Here is a 24,916-nt window from a genome sequence, read left to right as displayed (position 1 = left end):
CAAACAGTGATTTAGTACATGCACCCGAGCTTCACTTGCGATCCTTCCTTCGCTCCAAGGACGGCGGCCAATGGATGACTCCACTAAAGCAAGATCTATCCACTCTACTAACTGCCCCCTCGTTCCAGACGGTTAGCTCCAGCATGCCTGGAGTTCTATCTTGGCTGTATCTAGACTATGAGATAACAGAAACCGCTATCTTGACCGGCTTATCAACCGGCGCTTTCTATTCGATAAGGCTCAGAGCCAACTCTAGCCCAATCCGGTCATGTCGGCCAAAGACCCGACAGCGCGGCCAACGGTAACCGGAACGCGGGGAAGAATAATTCATCGTAATCACAAATATCGATAAGCGGCGATGGATGGCATTCGAAATGACTGTGGTCCTATTCGTCTATCGTCAACTATGCAGAGAGTCACGCGAGCACAGGCCAACGCTGGTATGTACCCTGAGAGAGAGGCACGCCACAGTAGAAACTGATGATTGACTGGCTCAAGGCCGAGTAGCATGTACAGTCTGCCATCACAGGAAGGTCAAATGTGATGCTCACGATGGGGGCTTTCCGTGTACCAACTGCCAAAAGTCTGACCGCCCTAGAGACTGCCATCTCTACCTGAAGCGGAAACGGACATCCAGGGCGAGCAAGACTCGGGAAGAGAGCACACAGCAGCCCTTCTCAACACCGGGGCCAATATTTCTGCCTACTCCGGCGAGGGATGTTCCAAAACCAACACAGTCTGAGATAGATATAGAGTCTATCCTTGCTGGTAGCGATGCTGCTAGCGCAACTACCTCCCTTCTCGCCCAAGCCACACCGAGGCACCTCGATGAAGTGCCAGTGTCCACAATCCCGAGTTATCAGAATGCAATCGAGGTCGGGAATCGGGCTCAAGAGGATGATTCAGGGGTAAATGGAGTCCACGCTGATCCTTCGGTGGACGGAGAGTACAAGAGATACCTTGTCGAATTCATCGACCAGCCTCAGATCACAGAGCGGCCCATCGACAAAGATGCAAGGATCATGTATGTGGGAAGTGAGGTCTCGAACGTCAATTTCCTTCTCCGGCAACAGCTTGGAAACAAGACATCCGGAGTATGCCACTATCCCACAAATCGCATTGCTCGACAGCTCACCTGTCACGAGCCGGACCGGTTGCCAGTTGAGGCCTTTCAGTTACCGCCAAAGAAAGTGGTCGACGAGCTTCTTGCGGCTTACTTTGAGCAAATCAACCCTGGCTTCCCAGTAGTCGACGAAACGCTCTTCATGGCACACTATCATGCCAAGGACCCGCAGAACGCACCTTCTTTGTTACTTCTTCACGCGATCATGCTTGCCGGCGCTCATGTCCTGTACGAACAGCCCCAGAGGGATACTTACAAGGCCCTGTTCTTTCGACGTGCAAAGATCCTATTCGACGCCCGTTTCGAACGCAATCGCGATGTGATCGTCCAAGCAGCTCTGCTGCTCACCTGGCACGCAGATGGACCAGAAGACGTAGGAGCGAACGCCTGGCACTGGATCGGCGTGGCCACCCGTCATGCAACCGGGCTGGGCATGCATCGTGATGCGGAAAAGAGCACTCTGGTGGCCCATAACAAGAGGATGTGGCGGCGTGTATGGTGGCTGTTATTTCAGTGTGACGTCCTCGTCTCCCTGCAATACGGCCGCCCACAATCCATCCATCTCGACGACACGGATGTCAAGATGCTTGAACCAGGCGACTTCCACGGATGTGGTGCAAAAACCCGAGTTGATCATGTGATACACACGGCAGAACTGTGCGTGATCATTTCCAAGATTCTGCGGCGGCAGTCCCGGCCAGGAACATCACCCGAGGTTCGTCTCGCCTCCATGAGGAAAGCGGACGAGTCACTCGCCAATTGGTCCATCCAACTTCCGCAGCCCTTGCAACTTAACATCGGACCAAATCTCGATCCATGGACTGCACTTGTCCAACTTCAGTACAATACCGTTCTGCTCTTGTTACATCGGCAACAGCCCTACCCTGAAGCTGACGATGATGTGCGCCCTGACGACGTTGACATTTGCACGAATGCTGCAGTAGCGATACAACAGATATTCCAGTACCTTAACGAGAGGGAGCAAATCAAATATCTCTGGACGTCGGCAATCAACTTCCTCTTCACGGCCTTGATCCAGCTCAGCGTAGAGGTTCGGATAGCTAATCCGGTCTTGGCCATATCAGCCATCCGGAGATACGATTCAGCCCTGTCATCTCTCAGAAGGGTTGCAGAGTATTGGCCAAATGCACAGTCTGTCATCGAGTTCTTTGAGAACTCGGTGCGCCTGCAAGGGGTGAATGAGGCCCAGACAACCCAAGAACCGTCCGCAGAAGATGCTACAACGGCTCATGACATAGGTCAAGAGCTACATGCTGGAGAGGTAGAGCAACCCGAAAACTTCAATATTGCTCTCCAGTCCCTCGAGTCGGGCACTGATCCATATGGTTTGGATCTAGCCCAATTGTTCACTAATATCATGTCAGGACGCCAATATCCCCAGTCAGACGAGGCTGTTGGTAATCCTTGGAGTGAATGGCAGAGGATTTACTGGCAGAGGCCTGGGTGTCCCGATGATCTTCTATTCACTTTTTAATATAATAGCATATACCCTTGCGCAATGTATAATATCAATGCTACATATTGTTATGATCTGTAGACTATCTCATCTCTCCCTCGCTACAACTGGGCTTAGCATAGACCGAGTTGGACTCTTCCGAAGTCTCTTTCGCATTCGCCATCATCTTCCTCAATCTTGGCAGGGATAGGCTTATTTGCCAGAGGTGTTAGCCTAAAGGCGTGGCGGCGTTCCCCCGCTGGATAGTCTAGGGTTTGAGAGTGGTTGGTGATCCTCTGGTCCCAGACAAGTACAGTTCCTGCCTCGTACCGGATGCGGCATTGGAAGTCTTGACGTTTGGCAATGTGGTCGAACAGGAACCCAAGAAGGTAGTCTGATTCCTCCTCGTCGAAGCCCACTGGAATAGGTGTTAGCAACTAGTGACGAAGTGGAAGATAAGGAGATCACCTACCGATCTTCTTGGTATACACTGGGTTAACGTAGAGAGCCTTTTCCTTGGTGACAGGATGCACGATTACGACGGGGTGTTCTTGGATCAGTTCTTGCCTCCGCATAACCGCCGTCTCACCGTTCTTCAACTCTTGCGTTACGCCGTCATTGTTGGTGTGGATAGCGGTGAGACCCTCAAGCCTCTTTCGGAAACGCGGTGATAGAGACTTGAATGCCTGAACGCTGGAGCTCACGAGAGTGTCGCCACCTGCGGCCGCTGGGGACTCCAGCATACAGATGAAAGTAGTACCTGGAGTTTGGGGCTCCGGAGACTGGTCCGTGTGCCACTGGATAGGACTCCTTCCCTTCCAAGACTTTCGAACGCGCAGATCCCTGCGAAGGTCGTTAGCTAAGGTTTGAATTTGGCTTCTATGCAACTACTCACTCTTTGTGGTCATAAATGACCATGTGCTCCGGGCTTCCGGCGGCGGGGTGCGGCGCCCATCCGTGGACATGCAAAGGCCCAAAGTGGCTGACGATCTTCTTCTGAGCCTCGAAGCCAATGTCCCGGAAGTCCTGGTTACGGAACACGAGAGCGCCGCGCTTTGCCGCCATCAATGCCAGCTCGTCGAGACTAGCCGGGGAAAGTTTTGACAGCTGGACGCCCTCGATCTCAGTACCGACATGCGGTGATAGGTCGATGACCTTGGTCGCATCCGCTAGTAGGTTGGGCAGCGCCGGGTCAGCGCGGTGGCCAGGATCGTAGTGATCAAAAGAGCCGATATCCTCGACCTTCTCAAGAGGATCATAGAAGGGCATGTAATCCAGGTACAGCGGCGTGTCATCGGCATTCTTGGCGCGGGTAGCTAGCTTCTTTGCCAGCAAGTTCTCGCCGGGCGATGTCATAGTTTCGGTTGCGGAGGGCGCCATGATGGGAATGCGGATTATAAGAAATGATGGGAGCTTCGAACTATTTACTCGTGAATGTTATGATGAGGACAAAGTCTTGGGTTGCTGGTACTTGATCCCAAGTGATTATTGTGAAGCAGGCCTATTCTTAAATGCAAAGATGTCCAAGATCTACGGAATGTAGAGCTTGAGCCGCCGAAGGAGTTGGGACGATTTTCGACCCATGTGGTTCGACTTCGGCGATTATTGGCACCGCCCCGGGCGGGAGCTTGCTTCATAGGGCACACAGGGGCCTAAACAGTATAGTAGTGGTGTACTGGCCTGCAGCTGACCGTCTTCGCCAGGGTTGTTCTTGGTTGCTCGCTCGGTGATGCTTGTTGTTATCCGGCAACACCGCCAGCAACTGGCCGCGGCCAATGAAAAGCGCCGAAATTGTATATCAATCGCCGAGACCAAATCCACTCTAGATAACAAACTGACACGCGTGGAGCCGCTACCCCAGGTTTCCCAACCCACATGATGCCGCCCTTATGGAAAGGTTTGCATTAGCATGGCTTAGCCCTGATAAGCCTCTGAGATAGTTAACTTATCGCCCACCCGTCCTGTTCTCTGTACCAGACAAGATGGATAGAGCATATATAGCTCTTGAACATCTCGAGGCCAAAGAAAGCTCGAGGTGCTGATCATCACCCTAGAGAATCTTGTTACGGGACTGATTAAACTTCTAAATCATGCCTCCTTCCGAAGTGTCATCGGCAGAAGATGTTGAAAAGCGAGTTCCTGAGCAGAAGGTCGCTTCTGGGGATACCGCCGAGGGCTTCGTCTCCGCTAGCCACAACCCCGAGTATGACCGATACCTCGAGCTTCATCGTGAGTTTGAAGGTGCTGGACGAAAGAGACTCTTGAAGAAGCGTGAGCCTGTACTTTCCACCTTGAAATACGTCAACATGAAATGCTAATTCCACTTAACAGTTGACTGGCGTCTGCTCCCAACTCTTAGTTTCTTGTACCTCATGTGCTCCCTTGACAAGAGCAATGCAGGCAATGCCAAGGTGTGTGACTACAGACCTGGTTGAGCTTGCAGATACTGACTGAGAATCGACCCAGCTCTTCGGTTTCCTGGAAGATGTCGGCATGACTCCAACTCAATTTAACCTGGCGCTGATGTACCTCTTCTTCACCTACGGCCTCTGCGAACCTGTCTCCAACGTCATGCTGCGTCGCTTGGGACCAAAGATCTGGTTTCCTTGCATTGTTGTCGCGTGGGGTCTCGTTACTACTTTGACGTGCCTTGTTCAAAATTATGGTTCCTATGTCGTGATTCGCCTCGTGCTGGGCATGACCGAGGCAGGTCTCTACCCTGGCTCGTACTTTATTCTCAGCATGTGGTATACTCCCAAGGAGATTGCCACTAGGTAAGACGCCTCTAGCTTCTGTCCTTGAAAAGAAAATATTGACTTTTGCCTGCTAGAATGGCTATCTTCTACGGTGCCAATACCGCTGCGGGCGCATTCGGCGGTGTCATCGCCTACGGAGTCGGCAACCTCGACGGAGCTCATGGATGGAAGGCCTGGAAGTGGCTCTTCCTTATTGAGGGAGTCATCACTATCGTCGCAGGCTTGATGACCTACATGTTCCTACCGTGAGTGCACACCCTTGAACAAAGCTTTCGAAACAAGTGTTGACGTTTCCAAAGTCACTTCCCACATCAATACGACCACAAGACCAAGTCGAAGTGGCTCTCCGCCTCGGAGCTCGAATACGCCCAACTCCGAGTCAAGTATGCCTCCGGCCCCGACGCCCCGACCTACGTCTTCCGCTGGAGCGACGTCCTCGCTGCCGCCAAGGACCGCAAGACATACCTAATGATGATGTTGTTCTGGTGGGGCGGATCCGTGCCGACCTACTCGCTTTCCTATACCCTGCCCACCATGGTCAAGAACCTGGGCTACACAGCCGTCAAGGCGCAGGCACTCACTACCCCGCCGTACATTTTTGCTACCTGCGTCTGCGTCTTTGTCGGCTGGATGAGCGATCGTTACCAGCGCCGCTTCTTTAGCATAATGAGCTGCTACTGCCTGGGCCTCATCGGCGTCATCATCCTCTGGGTCACCGTTCATTATAAGAACCTCTACGGAGTGAGCTATTTTGCCATTTTCCTGGCTGCGGCTGGGTACTCGGCCCAAGCACCTATCGTCGGAGCCTGGACCTCGGTCAATGTGCCTAACCCTTCCAAGCGAGCTGCTGCTATTGGTCTTCTGATGCTGTTCGGTTCGTTCGGGGGTGGCAGTATCGGCAGCAACATTTACCTGGCGTCGGAGGCTCCGACCTATCCTCTGGGGTTTGGCTTCTCGATTGGTGCGACTGTGCTTGGCGCCATGATTCCGGCGACTATCCACTGGTTCCTGATGCGAAGAGAGAACAAGAGGCGGGACGCCATGAACATTGATGAGATTCAAGCTCGCCACACACCAGCCGAGCTGAGCGAGATGGGCGAGAACTCTCCCCTCTTTCGGTTCACACTGTGATTAGCAGACAACCCCTTTGTCAAGCACCTTCAGGAGTCTTATTACTTAATTAGTAGCGGAGCGTCATATGGATCTTAGATAGATAGGAAGCTTCAGATGAACACGGGAAGTATCTTCCCAACTAGAGATTTGTCAATATTGGTGATATCCGTCTCTCAGCGACGATGTTCCTGCACTGGCGACCTTCTCTTGGAGCATGGTTTTCGCGGTCCACCCTTTCCCCATGAAAAGCAGTCTTGCCCATTGCACTTCAGATCAAAGAATTCCAAGACCAGATCTTCCTGCATCTGAATGTTGTGAGTGACGTTGAACGCGCTAAACGCCTCGAACCATCCACCACCGTAGGAAGACTTGGTCCAGCCTTTCTTCGGAGTATTCTCCGTAATTGACGCAGGTCTTCTGTAGTCTAGGCCAAAGACAGCTGTCCATTGCTTGATCTCTTCTCCAAAATTGTTGTAGTTCAGCACCTCGTCTACCGTCCCGTGAAACACCTGAACCTTGGGCCGCCAGCCAGTGTATCCCGGATACGCTGCGTCAACCATCGCTTTCCACTGTCTCGGGGTGTGGGTCACATTGCCGGCGGCACAAGCATAGTCCCAGTACCAGTAGACACCAGAGTTATTTCCAGGCGCCGCATAGCACCCAAATGGCACCCCGGCAAAGGCTGAGCCGCCGGCAAAGAGATCCGGATAGGAGCCCATCAGTACATTGGTGATCATGGCTCCCGAGGAGACGCCCGTCGCAAAGACTCGGCCTCTATCCCCAGCATACTTGTCCAGTGTCCAGCGTACCATACTCGCGATGCCTAGGCTATCGCCACCGCCGTTATGGGTCAACGTCTCGCGAGAGGACACATCCCAGCACTTCTTTTCGAGGAAGGGCGAGTCTGGATAGATGACTATGAAGCCGTATTGATCGGCCAGTTTAGGGAACCGGTAGCCTTTGTAAGCCCCCTCTGCAGTCCCATGGCATCCGTGTGTGTGGATGAGCACTGGCGGTCTCGGAGACAATTTGTCCGGCACATAGAGGTAGAAACCGACGTTGGTGGGATTGTCACCGAATGGCTCGGTTATGTGTTGGAGGGACGCAGCTGATATGACGCCTGCGAACCACAGGAGGCACGATAGATATCCTTGAACCGAAACCATGTTGAAGACGCCTAGACCATACACATTGAGAGAAGCCTGTCTGAATTCGAAACAACCACCTGCGCGACCGTGGCTACAACTATATACCTATGCCTCTTTGCCAAGCATATTTATGAAAGTGTCAAACGAACACTAAATTTGACATCTCCGCATTCCCAAAGCGTGTCGGTACGGCACAGCAACATCCCATCCCACCTACTGGAACAGGAAGGGCCCGCTCGCCCCGAGAATCTTTCGCAGAGCTGCGGGATACGCGTTTACCTGCTGTGGAGGACAATAAAGCGCCCCTCATTCGTCTATGGGCTGAAGCAAGCTCTTCATACCATGATCTGTTCACGCAAACCCAAGGCTGATATGTTACATAGATCAATGTTCTCAACTCTTCATATTAGTTTCTGACAGGTATGACGCAAATGCTGTCATTTCCACGTTGCTCGGAAACTCATAGCGATAATTCGTACAAATCCAAACATATAAAAACACCAGAAACACCGGTTACCCCCTTCTGGTATCAATGTTTTCTCATCTTCATGCTCATCTTAAACAAATTCAGCGCCATGGGTAATGATCTCCTCTTGTGATTTGGCTTCCCGCCCGACTTGGTAGCATTGAGGCCCGTGAGTGCACCCGTCGAGTTGAACTTGTGGAGCACTTCCTCAACAAAGGTCTTGTTACCTACCATGTCGCCCAGGACATCCAGCAGAGGGGGGCCGTCGCCATTGCCATTTGTCAGAAGACCGCCAAGGATCTGGCTGGCCAGGGTGATGACGGGCATTTCCGAGAAGATGCGGCGGTTGTTGAGCACTTCTTCCACGTAGCGCAGATGCTCGCCGTTCATCATGGTCGCATTGCCGGTGGTGCCCAGGGATATGGCGCCACGGCTCAGCGGGTCGGCTTGGCTGTCCAGGATGGGGCCGATGTTTTGCAGCGCGTAGCCGATGTCAAGCTGGCCCGTAAAGGAGAACGAGTTGTTGCCGTGCGGCAGGTTGACATTCGGAATGTCAATGATGCCGAGCTTGATATCTGACTGGTGTGAGAAGATATTGAGGGTCAAGTTGCCCAGTCCGAGAGCGAGACGTCCCCAGTTAGGGAGGTTGACATGGCCCTTGATATTGGTGCCGTTCTCAAGAGGCGGCAGCACGAGTTGGATATCTATGATGCCAAAGTTCTTGAGCTTGTTAAGCGCCGGGATCTCGACAGTCTTCTCAAGGTGCGCCTTCATTTGCAACGCGCCGAGATGGACCTTGACATTGGCTCGGTTGCCGATGCTGACTACCTCGTTGTCAAAGACATTGCCGAAGAACTTGACGAGCTCGCTGTGGTTGGCGACGGTCGCAGTCTGGTCCTTGATACTGACATTCGTCTTGTGGTTTGTGTGGATCTCCGGGAATGTTAGATTGACAAAGGGTGAGAAGTTGGGCGTGTCATGGTTATAGAGATGCACCTCCATCTGCTCGATTGTGGCGGGCAGCGGAGTATCGAGCTGCGTGTCGAGCGAGATGTTGAGTTGCGTTGGCGATATTGCGATGTACGCACCGCCAAAGACTGGGAGCTCCTGCTTGTTGACAATGCCCTGGACGATTGCCGGGATGATCTTGGTGAACCTGAAGGTCAGGTTAGTGAAACGGTATATGGAGGCACTGATTCCCAGCAGAACTTACAAGAGCGGCAGGAAGATAGCCAAGAATATGATGTTGGCGAGGAGGTACCACGGCCAGAATCGCGCGCAGTGATTCCTCATGCGCCTCCTTTTGGACAGCTTGGCAGGGGTAGCAGGGACTTTCTCGACGTGGTCAATCGAGCTGGAGTCGCCGCGGGAGCCTTCCTGCGATGGGCGCACGTTGGACGGTCCCTCGCCGGCCACAGCAGGGCGCATCTCGGTTGAGCCGCGGTGGCTGCCCGACTCATAACGAGACTTGTCCTTGAACGAGTCCATTGTGAAGCTTGCCGCACCTTGAGCACAACTATCACCACGGAGCAAGCAGACGGCAAGCACAGAAAAGGTGGCAGGCAAGGACGGGGGCGGGCGACGGGTCTCTCACACAGCCAGGCACGCCCACTGGATATCTACCGCTTACAACAAATAAGTCGTCGGCCGAGGTGATAAGCAGAACAGCTCCTGTTGCTTCCCCTCATCTGCCTCTGCAGTGACTGGTCGGAAAGCTCATAGCGACGACCTAACGACCTGCCGATCGCGCGACCCCAGGTTGATCGTCCGCTTTGGAGAAGCAAGAGACTTCACTTTACCCACCCATGGGCTGACCGCCCGCGTGCACGAGACCTCGAGCTGACCTCCCGATCCAGTGACAATCGATGCAAATCACATCTGCACAAGCCTAGAATGGTGGGCACAAGTCTGGTAGTGGGGTGTGGAGCGTGTTGATAGTGCGGTGTGAACAAGAGTTGCACCTCACTATTCCCGACTGGTCGTCTTGGCGTGCAGCTGCCTTGGTTCTTTTACGCAGAGCAACTGCAAGGCTATCCCGCAATCACGACATGCAAATGGTGGAGTGTGGAGTGCAGGTGGAAGGATACAGTGGGCATAGGAACGTCATATGGTTGCAGTGAGAGATTGTGACTGTCTTGCAAGACGGCGAGGTGCCGGCCGTAGTGGCGGTCGGGCACCAAAATGGGAAGCTTGTCAGAATGACTAGCTGTGCTAGCCTCGCGAGGTTTGTGGAATTATGGTTTAGCTTGACTGGGGGGATGATCCCGAGAGAGAGCCGGAGAAAAAAGATGATGGGCCTCATGAACTGTCGTGCCCCTGTCGAGCGTACACTAGCACCAGCAGCACGCCAACCCGACATAAGCTTGATTGCCCGACTATGCCGCTTCTGGGGTGCGTGACAGGTGCGCTATGCAGTTTTCATCTCGAGCCATCCCCAGGGGCGATCCTAAAGCAGCAAGGATGCCATGAGCTTGGTCTGGATCTACTTGTAACTGCATCACGGCCACATTTCCGCCGAGAGCCCGCGCCAATCCGCCGCGACCTAACCCCATCTTCGACTCCATCCCAATTTACCCAAACACGGCAAATCATCGTCATCGTGCAGCTCCCACTTTCCTCTGTTGAGCAAGGTCGTATTGGAGCGCGCGACAGGCCTCGGCAGTGGGACTCGTTTCGCTGTTGTTCTTCCTCCTCCAACTCTCCAAGGCGCACACATGTGATGATAGCAGATCGAGATGCTGCCGATGGCTGGCCATCTCTCCTCTCCCACACGACAGTGGATCAGACCCGAGCCGAACCCATGGGGTAGTTGGCGTGGAGCAGACCTGGGGCACAGACGCAGCACCCGACCCGACCCCTGGGCTGTCAGGACTTTTGCTCCGGAACCGCACCGCACATTCGACTGCACTAAATGGGGGAGAGCAAGGGATCGACAGCCTCAGCTCCGTTCCTAGACAAATATTCCCCTCACGACGGGCGGGGCAGACAGAGCTGACACTCCCCTGTCGACATTTTCTGCCATGCCTCCACTCTGCTACACCTCCCGGGATGGTGTAAGTGAGTGGGAAGAAGACGCCAACATCCACCGCTCTAGAGTGGTAGTGGAGGTGGTTGATGGAGGCGCAGAGGATGAGCAGCAAGCAGCACAGTTCACGCCCCCCAGATAGCGCGATGTGCACCACCACCAGCAGTTTGCGCTCGTCTCATATTTGACGTATCGGCGGTCTCTCCTGCTCCTGCATGCGTCGATGCAGCCTGCCTTCTCACATCTCTGTTCCCAGCCGTTGTGAGGGACCTTGATGCCATCCTCCTGCCCGTCCCTTTATTCCCTTCTTCTCCTCTTCACACCTTGTGTTGTTCTGCTCCGTTGAAGCATTGGGCGGTCACAGCTCAAGAGCACATCCTAAGAAGACTATACCTTGCCTCCTCGTACCTCCCTTGGTTCCTCCCGGCACAATGCGCTTCTTCAAGGTCCTATGCGCGACGCTGGCCCCGGCCGGCCTCGCCCTCGGCGCGGCGCGCACCGCGTCCCCGGTCGAGTTCGACCTCGACGCCCTCGATGAAATGCTCGCGAGCCGCAACCTCGTCCTCATGCCCCGCTCCGAGCTCACCGAGGCCCTGACAGAGCTCAATGGCCTGCTCAAGAAGAGCCAGCAGGCCGAAGCTGCCGCCTCCGCCGGCGGCAAGAGGGCACCGCCGCTGTACCCGCGCCAGAACCTCAGCCTGCCCGGACTCGGCGACGGCGACGGCAGCGGCTTCGCCGAGCTGCTCAAGACGCTGACGCACCTCGGCCAGACGCTCGACACCATCATGGGCCTGCTCAGCGAGGAGTTCCTCAAGGGCCTGCACGACTCGATGATCTACCTGGCCGCGACGCTGCGCCCGCCCTTCCCCGACCAGGCGCGCTCGCTTATCACAAAGGCCGGCAAGCTGATCGACTCGCTCGACGGTCTGGACCTGGCTGGCATCATCGACATTATCAAGGACGTCGACATCAAGGGCCTCGTCAACTCGGTCATTGGGCTGCTCACGCCCGAGACTGTAAACATGCTCAAGGGCCTGCTCAGTAACGGTGCAGACCTGTTGACTAAGGACTTTGTCGACCAGACCAAGGCCCTCATCGGCGGCGCTGCACCGCTGCTCGACAGCCTAAAGGACATTGATCTGAAGAGCCTTATCAACCAGATCACGCCGCTGCTGGACATGCTCAAGGACCTAGACCTCAAGGGTCTTCTTGATGCCTTGTCTCCGCTGCTCACACCTGACTCCGTCAAAGGCATTGTTGGTCTTCTCGGCAATGCTGAGGACCTCCTGACCAAGGAATTTGTGGACCAGACTCACTCCCTGATCGGTGGTGCCGGACCTCTGTTGGACAGCCTCAAGGACATCGACTTGAAATCTCTTGTAAATCAGCTCGGCCCGCTCCTAGAGTCTCTGGGCCAGATCGACCTCAAGGCGCTGGTCGACTCGCTCAAGCCGCTACTCACATCGGACTCTATCAAGGGCATCATAGCACTGCTGGCCAATGCCCAAGATCTTCTGACCAAGGACTTTGTAGACCAGACAAAGTCTCTCATCGGCGGCGCCGGGCCTCTACTCGACGGCCTGAAGGACATTGATCTCAAGGGCCTGATGGATCAACTTGGACCTGTGCTCGAGGCTGTGGGCAAGATTGACCTCAAGGGTCTCGTTGACTCTCTGTCGCCACTCCTCACATCTGACTCGATCAAGGGCATAATCGGGCTGCTGAACAATGCCGAGGACCTCTTGACCAAGGACTTCGTCGATGAGACGCACGCGTTGATCTCAGGCGCTGGCCCTCTGATCGATGCTCTGAAGAAGATTGACCTCAAGAGTCTGCTCGACAAGGTGACGCCTCTCCTCGACAGCCTGGGCGAGATCGACCTCAAGGGTCTGGTGGACCAGATCGGGCCCGTGCTCGGCGAGATCAGCAAGATCGACCTCAAGAGCCTGGTCGAGGCCGTCTCCCCGCTGCTGACGGCCGACTCGATCAAGGGCATCATCGGCCTCGTCGACAACGCCGAGGACCTGCTGACGGCCAACTTTGTCAACGAGACCAAGTCGCTCATCGGCGACGCGGGCCCGCTGCTGCACACGGTGAGCGAGATCGACCTCAAGGGCCTGCTCGACATGGTGACGCCGCTGCTCAAGTCGCTCGGCAAGATCGACCTGGCCGGCCTCGTCGACGACATCGCGCCCATCCTGAACTCGCTCAAGGACATCGACCTCGAGGCCATCTTCGACGCCGTCAAGCCGCTGCTCAAGCCCGAGACGGTCCAGAGCATCGTCGGGCTGCTGCAGTCTGTCGGCGAGATCGACATCAAGGGCCTGCTGAAGAAGTTCACGCCGCTGCTCGACGCGCTGCTGGAGATTGACCTCGACGGCCTCGTCAACGCGATCAAGCCTCTGCTCGGCGCCCTCAACCACATTGACATCAACGGCATTGTCGACGCCATCACGCCCATCATCACGCCCGCCACGATCAAGAACGTCATGGGCCTGCTGGGTAACGCGGAGCACCTGCTCACCGAGGGCTTTGTGAACCAGACGCAAGAACTCATCTCTGATGGCGCACCGGTAAGTCTCATGGCCTCTCATTCTCACGCTCTGGCGATAAAGATACTCATGCATCTTCCTCTAGCTCGTGGCTGCGCTTTCAGAATTTGTGGTGACGCTCCTGAACGCACTGCTGGGCGTGCAATCATAATGTACGGACCAGAGTCGTCCTCCTTTTCGTAATTCATAATGAGGTTGGGGCGACTGCATTTATCAGGTGTCAATGCAAGGACATCAGGCGTACAGGTATGGGATGAAGTCATGATGATTGGGGATTGTCGGAACATTTATATCCCAAGAGCAATGCATTTTGATTCGGATTCTCAAAGATGGCTTCTACAATGCATGCGGTGCCCCCTTGCATACTTTGCAGCCATGCGGTCCCTCCATGCTTCCCTCTTCCAACCTTGTAGAGAAGCGTGGTTGTCTCCATGATGCATGTCGTCGATGTTTAGCCCCTACACTGACACATCTCCCCTCCCGGTCTGTAGTCAAGGTAGCCGAGACACATCGCGCACTGCCGGGGACGCTCAGATTCCTTGGCCGGCGCGACAAGATCCGATGCCTTTGCAGCGGAGCTCTTGGTAGGGTTGACGCCGGTCTCCTTGCGTGTGGGCTCCTGGGAAGCATCTCCCACGGGTGCGGCCTGGTCTAGAGTGGCCGACGAGTCGGCTGTCGGCGGACCGGGCTGCACGGTAAGGTCGTAGTGGTACTTGTCCGGCTGCAGACGCGCCAGCACCTCCGAGTTTGTCGGCATGGACTGGGTCCGCTTCGACGGCGTCGTGCCGGCGTGTGGTGACGACTGGGCGGCGCCTTTCCCGCCGGAGAGCTTTTGCTTGATTCGGCTCAGCCATCTTTTCGGCTTGGACGGTTCCGTCATTCTGTCTGGGCGGTATTCTGCGATGCGATGCGATTGCGCCTTTCGGGTGTTCGTGCCTCGCGAGTTTGATCGTGGCGTGTTGGTGGAGTGAGGTGAGGATGAGAAATCGCTGTGGGGTCATTCGCTGCCCGTGACAAGCGATGGATGATGGTCAGATTCATTGACAGGCTGCTAACAGAAATCGAAATACTTGAGCATCAAAGCTGATCAGATCAAACCATCGATTTTAGGTAGTGGGATAGATAGCCTTTCCGATTTCCAGAGCATGATTTCTACTTTATGCATTGTTAACATAATCTCTGTCCATGCTGACCCCTCATTGCGCTGTCGTCCCAATTCGATATGTCTCTTCGATATTGGCGCAACCCACGGCGAAGAAACGGTCCGACAGCATCATGACATTCAAAGTAACATTCAACAACTTCAATGTTTGCAGAAGCCTCAATTCACAGTGACCGCCTCCAGCCACGAAAACACGAAACTTACCATGCACACTTCAGTGAACATACAGAACCCCTTGCGCATTCATGTGCCCAAATGATGGTGTGCTTAATGAATGCTAGATTTGACAAACGCAAGCCGCAATCAGGAATCGATAATGGGTTACATCTCACCTCACAAGACTTTTCGTCGACAGTGGTGGATTTGTCTTGTTCGTTTCCAGGAATGGAAGTTCTGGAGTTTTAGATGTTTTGGATGCCTGTTGCCACCGTTTGGGGAGTGCTGGAGATGATCTTCAGGGCCCATCTGGGAGCGATGACCTCATTCTGGGGCCCGCAATGCCCGGATTCTGGGGCTGCGCCAACGGCTGCGCAGCTCCGAGCCGGCCAATTGCCAGCACGGCGTCATCGCACTGCCGCATCCATGGATGCGCCGGTGGCCTCTTTACCGGGGCTTATCTTCACTTCTTGCCTGGCTGCAGAGCTTCTCATCCCTCCGGTGTCTAAATAGCGTCTCCGGACAAAGGGCAGTCTAAGTCTAACTCTGCAAAGTGTCAAGAGCAAGCGTCACAACAACTGAGCCTACTGAAACCCCTTAGACACGCACGACCACGATCAAAACTCCGCGCACGCAATGTCTCAGGCCGAGTTCAAAGCATCGGAAGACCTGGCAATACAGCTGGACAACTTCCCCACTGCCTACCGCCCGGGCGAGACCATCTCCGGGCGCGTGCTACGCAAGACCCAGACGGCCAGTCCACGGGCCGGACTCGACATCGCGCTGCTTGGCCGGACCAAGGCCAGGGTCCATCTCGTCCACGCTCGCGACCTAGACGACTACTACAACTCGCCTTTCCACTTCTTCGACCGGGACGAGACCCTGGTCAAGGTCCACGACGGGCCCCTGCACATCCCCGGGTCCGAGCTGCAGTCGTGGCCGTTCGCCATCACGATACCGACGAACCTGTCCCCCAAGCCGATCAGCGCGGCCGCCAAGAAGGAGCACAGCTACCTGCCGCTCGACCCGGCCGAGATCGCCAAGCGGCCGCTGCCCTCCTCCTACTCGTTCAACGGCCAGCTCTTTGACGACGTCTTCAGCGGGCACGTCGAGTACTGGCTCGAGGCCCGGTTCCGGAGCGACGGCGAGGCGACCCGGCCCGCGACGGCGAGCATGCCCGTCATGGTCCGCGCGCGCTCCACGCCGTACCCCGTCACCGACCACAGCACGAAGCGCTGCGTCACGCGCAGCTTCGTCACGAGCCACCGCCTCGCGCCCGGCGGCGGCGCGGAGGGCTCCGGCCTGTCGCTCAAGCAGAGGGCGCAGAAGCTGATGGGCTCTTCCAAGGTCCCTGAGCTGGTGTTCCACCTCGAGATCGGCTGCCCGACGGTCATCCAGCTAGATCATCCCAAGCCGTTCCCGTTCGAGCTGCGGGTGGTCCCCATATGGGACCAGACGAGCGGCGTGCTCAAAGAACTGCCTCAGAAGGTGAGGATAAAGGGCTTGGATCTGCAGTTGAAAGAGTCGTCTTCTGTGTTGTGCCCCGGCACACTGGCGCCGCGCGGTGGCAACGACGAGACGATCAAGGACTTTGCCCTAGCGCGTGTGCTCAAGGAGGAGGACTTTGGCTCGTTCCTCGTCCCGTTTGGCGCAGACGCGCAGCCCTTCGACATTGGCGAGCAGCTCCAGCTCAAGGTCGCAAGCAGCTGGGCCACAGCTCTGGGGAGGCCGCCGCCTCAAAAGTTCATACCGGGGCTTTTCCCCAGCTTCACGACCTACAATGTCGCGCACAGGTACCGCCTGCAATGGTGCGTGACTTTGGTGATCGCCGGGGAGACGGTCAAGGTCAACGGCGAGCACAACACCTCGCTCCTGGCGAGAAGCGAGGAGCAGGGAGGGCAGTCAATGTATGAAGTGGGATACTTGGGCGTCCAGAAGAAGTACAAAGAATGGATGGGCGCCTTGGGCGCCGGATCACTTGTTAGTGGCGGTCCGCCGCCAACTTTTGAGGCAAGCACGGGAGGGAGCAAGTCTGCTGAAACAGGACTCTGAACACATAGCTCGAGAAAGGATTAGATGCTGTCATGTAGTGGATAGACAGGCTCCAGTGTAACAGATTGATGTACCCATAACATAATTAGGCTCATCAAGAAGCCGCCCTGTCTTTGTACTGCCGCGCAGCGTAGTACTCATATCTTGAAGCAGTGTGGCCCCTGAAGGTCTTTCCGTAGCGAATGAACACCCCGAAGAACATGAGAATTGCACATGCAATGAGCAGAATTGTCACAAGCACCCATTTGAGACCAATCGTCGCGATCCAGGGTGTCATGGCGAAGATGAAAGCAGTGCTGAAAGTATTTCGCACAACCGTGACACCGACTAATGCGTCTCCGATAATCTGGAAGCTGGTCAGCATCCTCCTAACTTGACAATAGTCTAGATGGTTCATACGTCTCGGTAAGAGTCAGTCAGGTAGGTGACAATGATGCTGTCGATGGGTGTGACACCAATGTTATACAAGACTAGGCCCACAGCAATGATAGGCCATGGAAGGTGGTTATTGAGGCCGATGCCAAAGAGAAGAGCACCGGCCGGCACAAACGGGAGGAATGGGACAATGCACCACAGCCGCATCTCTGGGTCGTAGATGCCATTCCGCCGACGGGAGAGCCAAACGATGAACCAGTCGCTCAGCGGGCCTACTATGAGAGCACCGATAGTGACCCCAATCATCCTGGGAAGATGCATGAGGCCGATCTGATCAGATGTGAAACTGTATGGCTCCTGAGGTAGGTAGGTCGACATGGTGGCCGACATGACATCACCCAGTCCGACTAGAATACCGTACACCAAGGCACCAAATGTGATGGCCGGAATGGTGACCAGAAGAACGAGTGGCTGCCAGATATGGGTGATGTAGGATTCATTCGTGTCGGCGGCTGATCTTGTGGTCGTTGTGATGGCGAGTTTCTGCCAGTAGGTCTTCCTTGGGATATTAGGGTTGATCCTCACAGCGCCGGCAGCGTCCGTTAAAGGCTCATGAGAGACCTTCTTGGATTCCAGGTCGGCAGACTCAGCGTTTAAGCGATGTTGTTGCCCACCAGGAGCGCTCTTCTCGTCGACAAGGCCCCCGGGACTTTCCTTGGAGGGAACTGCCTCGTTCTCTGGAAGTCCTGTAGATGAGATATTGTGCGTAGAGGAAGGATAGAACTTGGTCTCTTCGTAGCCAAAGCCTACGAGAATGATAGCAATACCGAAGATGATCGCGTTCCACCACCACACCCATCTCCACCCTTGCCCTTTGGCCACAAAGCCGGCGATCAGGCTCCCCATGTAGCTCGACAGCAGCCACACCCAGACGTAGATGGCGTTCATCCTCCCACGCTGGTGCACGAAGAAGACATCGGCAATCGTCATCTGAACGATGGCCTCGGCCAGGCTCCCAAAGAAGCATTGCAGAACATTGATCAGCATAAGGTCTGCCACGGTCCTCATCTTGGCAGACCAGATGCTGAGGGCAAACTGCAGAACCGTGCTGAAGAGGTAGAGAGGTCGGCGGCCGTACTTCAAGGCGAAGGGGATCAGTATGAGCGAGCCGGTAGCCAGACAAGCGCATCCAGCAGCGTAGCTGTCGTTCAGGATCTCGTAGCTGAAGCCGAGCTCCTTGTTCATTGGGCCCCAGGTCGGGGTCGCCGCGTTGATGAACTCGGCCACCATGGCCACATAGAAGCAGACGAAGCCGATGTTCATGTACTTGCGTCGCGTAGACCAGTTGAGAGGATCGTTTGGGTCGTCAGTCGGTCGAGGTTGGAGGATCAGTTCGCTGCCGGTGGCACAGGCATCCTGAAGATAGACGGTGCCAGGCGGCCAGAGGGCCGTCCCATCTGCCTGAGCGGAGGACATGTTGAAACAAACTTGGCTTGGGCGATTGGTAAGAAACAATGGGGAAGATTGCGGAGAATCTGGGGAAGCTGTGTTCTAGGGCATGGTGAACCACGACCCTTTCGGCGCTGGTAGGGATGTTTATAAGTTGGCAAGCAGGCCAGGCGGGCAACTAGGCAAGTCGATCTGATTGGGGGCAACTTCCACTCGCCTTCTCCTGAGGGCTCGGCGACCATTGGGACGCCTCTGTCCAAGCACTCGGCAGTGTTGTTATCGGCAATGTGAAGTCTCGATGTGACTAGAGTACCTAGTTCCGGAAGTGGAAGGTTGGAGAGGGTTGGACGTCCTGATTGGTGGCAAGTGCCGAAAAGAATGGAGCCGAACAAGACGGCTCTTGACACCATATCATCGTGATCAGCTAGTTGCTCTCCGATTCAGTGGGTGCTGCTGGCCGGTCCGTCCCACCAATGGGAATGTCTAGATTGCTTTGAGGCAACAGCTTGCTGAGAGGCATTGATGTTGGCTGCCACCCTCGAGAGTGAGAGTGGACCTCAGATACGGCCATATAAACACATTCTTGATTTTCGCCCTCCCTCTGAGCTCTCACGATAAGAGCCATACTAAGCACAGCTAATAGACCTTCGCAGGGCAAAGATGCACTCCCAGAACCCCGGGTTTCCCAAGCGCGATGGCATATCCCAATCATGCTGGCTCCAAGGCGTCCAGGGAGATCCCCTCCTTCGGCATAGGACTACTCCCCAACTGCCCGTCTCCGCCGACATTGTCATTATCGGATCTGGTGTAAGACTTGTGTGGTAATTATCCCCGCCACTGTAATGGTTGCTGACAGACCATGCAGATGACCGGGACACTAGCTGCGAAATACTGTATCGAAGCCTGGCCCGAGAAGAGTGTGGTCGTACTAGAAGCGCGCGACTTCTGCTCTGGCGCCACGGGTCGAAATGCAGGACACTGCAAGCCTGACCAGTGGAGGGGTTTCTCCGACTACGCAAAGATGTTTGGTCCACAGGAATCACTCAGGGTAAGATTCGGGTAGTAGCACACCAAGGCGAATAATGCTAATTGGCACAGATCCTCGAGAACGAAGGCAAAACTTGGTCTGACCTAGTCACCTATGTCAAGGAGAACAACGTGGACTGCGACCTATGGGTTGGTGATACTCTCGATGTTCCGGTGACCACGGAAGCAGCGGCCGAAGCGAAAGACACCTTCAACCAGTTCCAGGCAGCTGGTGGTGATGTCAGTCACATCAGAGTCACGCATGACCCAGAAGAAGCGAAAAAGGTAATAAGTCGTCCAGCAAATTGTAGGTTTTCGCTGCTAACCTGCGTAGATATCGCGAATCAAGCACGCCAAAGCATGCTATGCTTGGCAAGCATCCACGCTATACCCATGGAAGCTCGCCGCACATGTGATGCGGGAAGCTTTGAAGAAGGGGGTGAATCTCCAGACGCATACACTGGTGCGCACAGTTGTTCGACATCAAGGAACGCCAAACAGGTGGCTTGTTCACAGTGAACGTGGCGAAATTGCATGTAGCCAAGTCATCCACGCGACCAACGCATACTGCCCAGCGATTGAGGAGTCGATGAGAGGCCTCATCAGACCATCGCCGCACATGTGCAATGAGATTAGCCCCCCTCCGGGTTTCAGAGGGCCAAAGGCTCTCAAGAACTCGTATGGTGTACTCTTCCCCAACGGAGGTCTCATAACTATCAATCCCCGTATCCCGTTGGAAGGTACAGTGCTTTTTGGAGGTAGTAATCCGGGACAGGCTGGGTTTGAGCGGTGGCTACAGGACCATCCTGAAAGATGGACTGATGATGGGCTTTCGAATTTCCCTTCTGTGACCAAGGCTGTTCAGGAGTTCACTAGCTCGCAGATGATGGACTGGCCTAACACGAAAACCCCATCTGAACATGACAAGCACAGCTGGAGCGGCATCATCGGTTTGGTATTGCACTCCCCCGTGGAAGGATTTTGCAGCAGGACTAACCTTGAGCGTAGAGCGCTGATACTGTGCCATTTGTCGGGGAGTTGCCTGGCCTGCCTGGTCAGTGGATCTGTGCTGGTCACCACGGACAGTAAGTACGACACAACATTATCATAGCCGCCTGCGATGATGCTTACAGTTGCGTACAGTGGTATGGCTCGCATCTTTACTGCTGTCCCGGGTTTAGTGCAATTGATGAGAGGAAGATCATGGGCGGAGACAGGCCTGCCCGCGTCGTTTCAAATCACACCGTTGAGGATGAGTCGTTTGAAGAAGCTGTCAGCTTCAACAGGGGCAGTTTACCCCAGACTCTAATTCTGAAGTATACAATAGATTACAAAAGGCATTGTAGAAAGAGTTGTAAATACATCGTGTCGTAAACACCCAATGTAATTTCCACCGTCCTTAAATTGATTCTCAAGAAACCTAACCGGAGGCTGAAGCTAATTATACCCTTTAATTTCACCTGCATCCAACCAGTCACTGACAGCTGATCTAGTGTCATGAAATGGCGGGTTAGTGGAGCAGTATCCTCTTTAGACCTGCTGGCCGGCAAGTGAAGGTTCAACTAGCTCGCTCCGCTGATAAGTTGGACACGTGAGACGGACAACTGTAGAACCCAAATAGGGCCAGCTTCCCCACTGGTTTGGCACTTCACGGCCATCCATCTCTTCAATTACATGCAGTTGTAGACATGTCACATCGGCATGGATCTTGCAAGCCATGAAATTATGTACGGAATTCCGAAGAACAGGCCGAACAGAGGCAGTCAACGCCTCCGCTCAACGAATAGGACTCTCCTGGCTTGTGTCAATTGCAAAGATCGGAAACTGAAGGTATGTCGATCTTTGACAAAGAACCACTTGTAGGTCAACTAATTCGACAAGTGCGACAATAATCCAGCAGGATGCGAGAACTGCCGTCGCTTTAATTCAAGTCCGTTCCGTCAATTGTATTCTCACTTCACTCTAGCTAATCACAGGAGCAGTGTGCCTTGTTGAAGATCCTGCAACGAGAAAACATCGGCCGCGTAACTATCTCGAGACGCTCGAGCAACGCATAGCTTTTCTTGAAGGCCTTCTCAGACAGTACCGGCCGGATCTCGCCGATGATCATTTTGTTCCTTTTGGGTCTCTTCCACAACAGACCCAAGCCACAGGATCTCTACAGCCGAACGGAGGACAGATTCATACGCTCTCGCCTTCATCAACATCCGGCAGGAACGACGACGGTCTCAAAGAAGATGACTTGGATGAATTGGCGTCAAAAGCTGGCCTTTTGAGCTTGAACGCAGCGGGAGCCGAGCCATACTATCTTGGTTCATCGTCAACATTTGCCTTTTCACGATTGATCAATTCGTCTCTTCGTCAAGTTGTGCAGACTGATTCTCAGTACCCGGCTACCACCAATCAGTCGATCGAGACTACGCTACCAAGCCCATGTCTACTCCCAGATTATGAAACCGCAGTCAGGCTGAGTGATGCTTACTTTCGAAACTTTCATACTCAATATCCATTCTTGCATGAGCCAACATTCCGGAACTGGGAGGCAGCATTAGTGAACGATTTGTCAGATTTTGCATCTTTTCTCACAGACCCTGTTGCGCTGTATTTCTTGAATATGGTATGTTGAAGTCAACAACTACGTTTATCACAGTACTAATCCCTTTCAGGTGTACGCTATCGGTGCATTGATACTGCCAGACTCTGGATACTCAGCTGAGGTTTGTGCAATCCTGCGCATCTCGAATGCTAATACTGACCGTTTTCAGGCTCTATATGCTTCAGCACAAATGTATATCGATCACATTCTGGTACATGACAGTTTAGAGTCAATACAGGCAATCCTATGCTGTGCATCATATTCTCTCAGGTCGTCCATCGGCACATCTTACTGGTTTGTACAAAGGCCTGCGTTTCATACCCAGAAAAGACTCTAATTGCGGTCTAGGAAACTGGCTGGCTTGGCTCTGCGGCAATGCATTGACCTCGGATACCATCGGAATTCCAGGAGGGTGAAATCGACAACGAATCCACTTCGACTGGAAATGCGGAAGAGAGTGTTCTCGTGCGCTTATGCCATGGAGTCACAGGCTTCCATAATGCTGGGGCGGCCTCAGGGCATACCGCACCAGGAGGTCGATGCTGAGGTATGTTATCATACTGATCAGGCCAAAAGTTTAATTCGATTGATCGCTGACGATTAAGATGTTAGTACCCAACGGATATCGAAGAGTCGTGCATCACTGAAAATGGAGTTCACGGCAACCCCCGGACCTCCCCGAGCGATCCACCAACGAACGTCACTCAATCGATCCATACATTCCGAATCCGGCGAATACTAAGTCGTATACATAGCTCAATCTATTCGAAACCATCTTGTTGCTGCACTGTTCAACACAGTCACGAGGGTCACATTCAGCATCTCCGAGCCGAGATTGAGGACTGGCGTGCAAATATCCCTCCGGTTACTCCTTGCTCAGGCGAGGCTCTTGCACTTTTTTCCACCCCAGACTGGTTCGACCTGGAGTACAACTATGCGATTCTCCAGCTCTACCGGGTACAGATCATCAGCCGCCAGGCCACAAAGTCCGTCTTCATCGACTGCCTCAAGGCAGCAGAAAGCCTTTGCAACGGCTACCGGCGGTCCTATCTGGGAAAGCGGACGAGCTACACGTGGACTGCCGTCCACGAGCTATTCCTTGCTGGCCTCACATATCTCCACTGCCTATGGACATCTGCTGCTGCTCGTGAAGCACGTCGGCACGGAGAAGTCAACAGCACCTGCACAGACTGTACTATAGTGCTTGTGCTCATGGCAGAGCGATGGGATGCTGCGGCTCCCTACCGCGACATCTTTGAGAAGCTGGCCAATCGCACGATCACCATGTTGGATGATAGGAGCAAGCAGGAGGGGCCGTTCCTCTCGCCTTCGGCCAACACAGGTGCTTTAGATGAGGGTGGCTTGTCAGACTGGGTCACGCAGGTTACCAACGCCGGCATTCCTGAAGAGTTTGATGGTCTATTCTCCAGTTTGGCTCCTGAATACCTACCTGAGAGCTTCTCACCCCTTTGAAGAAGTACAGCCTTGCTTCGTATATTCACCATTGGAAGAAGCCTTTATTGATGCGATTATCTAGCCTCTATCAAGTCTATGCTTCTAGTCTCAATGCGTACTATTCATCGCCGCCTTAGCTATCGCGTGACACATGTACTCATCTTCCGGTGCGACTTCGAAGTCGAATCGCGTAACGTCCTCTTTGTATGGCCAAAGATATTCACTTGTGACTCTGCATGTAAGATTTGTTAGTCACAGCTACAGGACTGTACTGTTCACCATTCGACTGACGCGTGATGTTCCTGGCTAGCCTGGTACTCTTCCAGAGCTCGCCTATCTTGATGAAAGCTCAACAAGGCGAAATGGTAGCCTTTGCTCTTATCAATGGGGTCTGTAATCGAAGGACCTCCCACGATCAAGCGATGATCTTGTACGCATGACAGAGCCTTGAGCTTCTTTAGTTCGGTGACGAATTTCTCCTTGTGTGCTTCTGATATCTCATGGCGGAATTTGAATAATACTGCAACACAATGTCAATGACGGGCTGACCAACGACGACGATGACCTAGAGGAGAGAGAGCTTACCAATGTGGACGACAGTCATGATGATTGGGAAGACGACGAGTACGAGCACGTGAAATTTGCTTTTTCACTTGAGACGTGTCTGGTCTAATTAAGAGAGATATAGCTTTCTACGAGAACCAAAAGAGAAGGTGACGGGTACTAGTCATAGTGTAGTGTGGTCGACCATGTAAATACAGTCCACGGAGAAAGCCCGTTGCGGGGCAGAACGCAGGTGACAAACTGGTGGCGGACTTACCCCGAGTCCACCTTTCAACAGACCTGGGTGCGAAACTACAGAACTACCGGACAGACAACTCTCGCTTAGAAGAGTGAGAAAGTTCTTTTCATCCTTGAAGTAGCCATGGTTTCGCAGTATGAGTCTTGTAGGTAAAAGGAGTGTTTGATATCGCGTCGGCCCCTCCCCTGCCCTGGTCGTGGTTCG

The 24,916-nt window shown here is 54.1% G+C and overlaps 10 protein-coding genes across 10 annotated transcripts; 5 read left to right on the top strand and 5 right to left on the bottom strand.

The window, feature by feature from the left end:
- Positions 1 to 358: 358 nt before the first annotated feature.
- Positions 359 to 2,618, top strand: E0L32_007713 (uncharacterized protein; the record flags this gene model as incomplete). The annotated part of the gene is made up of 2 exons (XM_031142488.1): positions 359 to 440; positions 499 to 2,618. The coding sequence occupies 2 exons, from the start codon at positions 359 to 361 to the stop codon at positions 2,616 to 2,618; spliced, it is 2,202 nt and encodes a 733-aa protein (XP_030993213.1).
- Positions 2,619 to 2,713: 95 nt separating this feature from the next.
- Positions 2,714 to 3,959, bottom strand: E0L32_007712 (uncharacterized protein; the record flags this gene model as incomplete). Its single annotated transcript, XM_031142486.1, has 3 exons — positions 2,714 to 2,997; positions 3,052 to 3,422; positions 3,475 to 3,959. 3 exons carry the CDS (start codon positions 3,957 to 3,959, stop codon positions 2,714 to 2,716), a joined length of 1,140 nt encoding a protein of 379 aa, XP_030993212.1.
- A 710-nt stretch (positions 3,960 to 4,669) lies between these two features.
- On the top strand, positions 4,670 to 6,466 carry E0L32_007711 (uncharacterized protein; the record flags this gene model as incomplete). The annotated part of the gene is made up of 5 exons (XM_031142485.1): positions 4,670 to 4,850; positions 4,911 to 4,990; positions 5,046 to 5,353; positions 5,410 to 5,580; positions 5,635 to 6,466. 5 exons carry the CDS (start codon positions 4,670 to 4,672, stop codon positions 6,464 to 6,466), a joined length of 1,572 nt encoding a protein of 523 aa, XP_030993211.1.
- Positions 6,467 to 6,621: 155 nt separating this feature from the next.
- On the bottom strand, positions 6,622 to 7,614 carry E0L32_007710 (uncharacterized protein; the record flags this gene model as incomplete). Its single annotated transcript, XM_031142484.1, has 1 exon — positions 6,622 to 7,614. The coding sequence occupies one exon, from the start codon at positions 7,612 to 7,614 to the stop codon at positions 6,622 to 6,624; it is 993 nt and encodes a 330-aa protein (XP_030993210.1).
- A 511-nt stretch (positions 7,615 to 8,125) lies between these two features.
- E0L32_007709 (uncharacterized protein) lies at positions 8,126 to 9,550 on the bottom strand (the record flags this gene model as incomplete). The annotated part of the gene is made up of 2 exons (XM_031142483.1): positions 8,126 to 9,218; positions 9,276 to 9,550. The coding sequence occupies 2 exons, from the start codon at positions 9,548 to 9,550 to the stop codon at positions 8,126 to 8,128; spliced, it is 1,368 nt and encodes a 455-aa protein (XP_030993209.1).
- Positions 9,551 to 11,518: 1,968 nt separating this feature from the next.
- Positions 11,519 to 13,822, top strand: E0L32_007708 (uncharacterized protein; the record flags this gene model as incomplete). The annotated part of the gene is made up of 1 exon (XM_031142482.1): positions 11,519 to 13,822. One exon carries the CDS (start codon positions 11,519 to 11,521, stop codon positions 13,820 to 13,822), a length of 2,304 nt encoding a protein of 767 aa, XP_030993208.1.
- Positions 13,823 to 14,090: 268 nt separating this feature from the next.
- Positions 14,091 to 14,519, bottom strand: E0L32_007707 (uncharacterized protein; the record flags this gene model as incomplete). Its single annotated transcript, XM_031142481.1, has 1 exon — positions 14,091 to 14,519. The coding sequence occupies one exon, from the start codon at positions 14,517 to 14,519 to the stop codon at positions 14,091 to 14,093; it is 429 nt and encodes a 142-aa protein (XP_030993207.1).
- A 1,074-nt stretch (positions 14,520 to 15,593) lies between these two features.
- On the top strand, positions 15,594 to 17,009 carry E0L32_007706 (uncharacterized protein; the record flags this gene model as incomplete). The annotated part of the gene is made up of 1 exon (XM_031142480.1): positions 15,594 to 17,009. The coding sequence occupies one exon, from the start codon at positions 15,594 to 15,596 to the stop codon at positions 17,007 to 17,009; it is 1,416 nt and encodes a 471-aa protein (XP_030993206.1).
- Positions 17,010 to 17,103: 94 nt separating this feature from the next.
- On the bottom strand, positions 17,104 to 18,860 carry E0L32_007705 (uncharacterized protein; the record flags this gene model as incomplete). Its single annotated transcript, XM_031142479.1, has 2 exons — positions 17,104 to 17,355; positions 17,409 to 18,860. 2 exons carry the CDS (start codon positions 18,858 to 18,860, stop codon positions 17,104 to 17,106), a joined length of 1,704 nt encoding a protein of 567 aa, XP_030993205.1.
- A 633-nt stretch (positions 18,861 to 19,493) lies between these two features.
- E0L32_007704 (uncharacterized protein) lies at positions 19,494 to 23,928 on the top strand (the record flags this gene model as incomplete). Its single annotated transcript, XM_031142478.1, has 13 exons — positions 19,494 to 19,640; positions 19,699 to 19,881; positions 19,932 to 20,144; positions 20,194 to 20,814; positions 20,868 to 20,944; positions 21,041 to 21,131; positions 21,647 to 21,689; positions 21,836 to 22,476; positions 22,526 to 22,576; positions 22,625 to 22,666; positions 22,864 to 22,920; positions 22,973 to 23,002; positions 23,068 to 23,928. The coding sequence occupies 13 exons, from the start codon at positions 19,494 to 19,496 to the stop codon at positions 23,926 to 23,928; spliced, it is 3,057 nt and encodes a 1,018-aa protein (XP_030993204.1).
- Positions 23,929 to 24,916: the final 988 nt, after the last annotated feature.

This window comes from Thyridium curvatum, assembly GCF_004353045.1.
Source record: "Thyridium curvatum strain D216 chromosome Unknown NODE_48_length_316412_cov_78.264379, whole genome shotgun sequence".
Classification (NCBI taxonomy): domain Eukaryota; kingdom Fungi; phylum Ascomycota; class Sordariomycetes; order Thyridiales; family Thyridiaceae; genus Thyridium; species Thyridium curvatum.
Note: the sequence above shows the minus strand (reverse complement) of the source record. Positions and strands in the feature narration are given on the sequence as shown.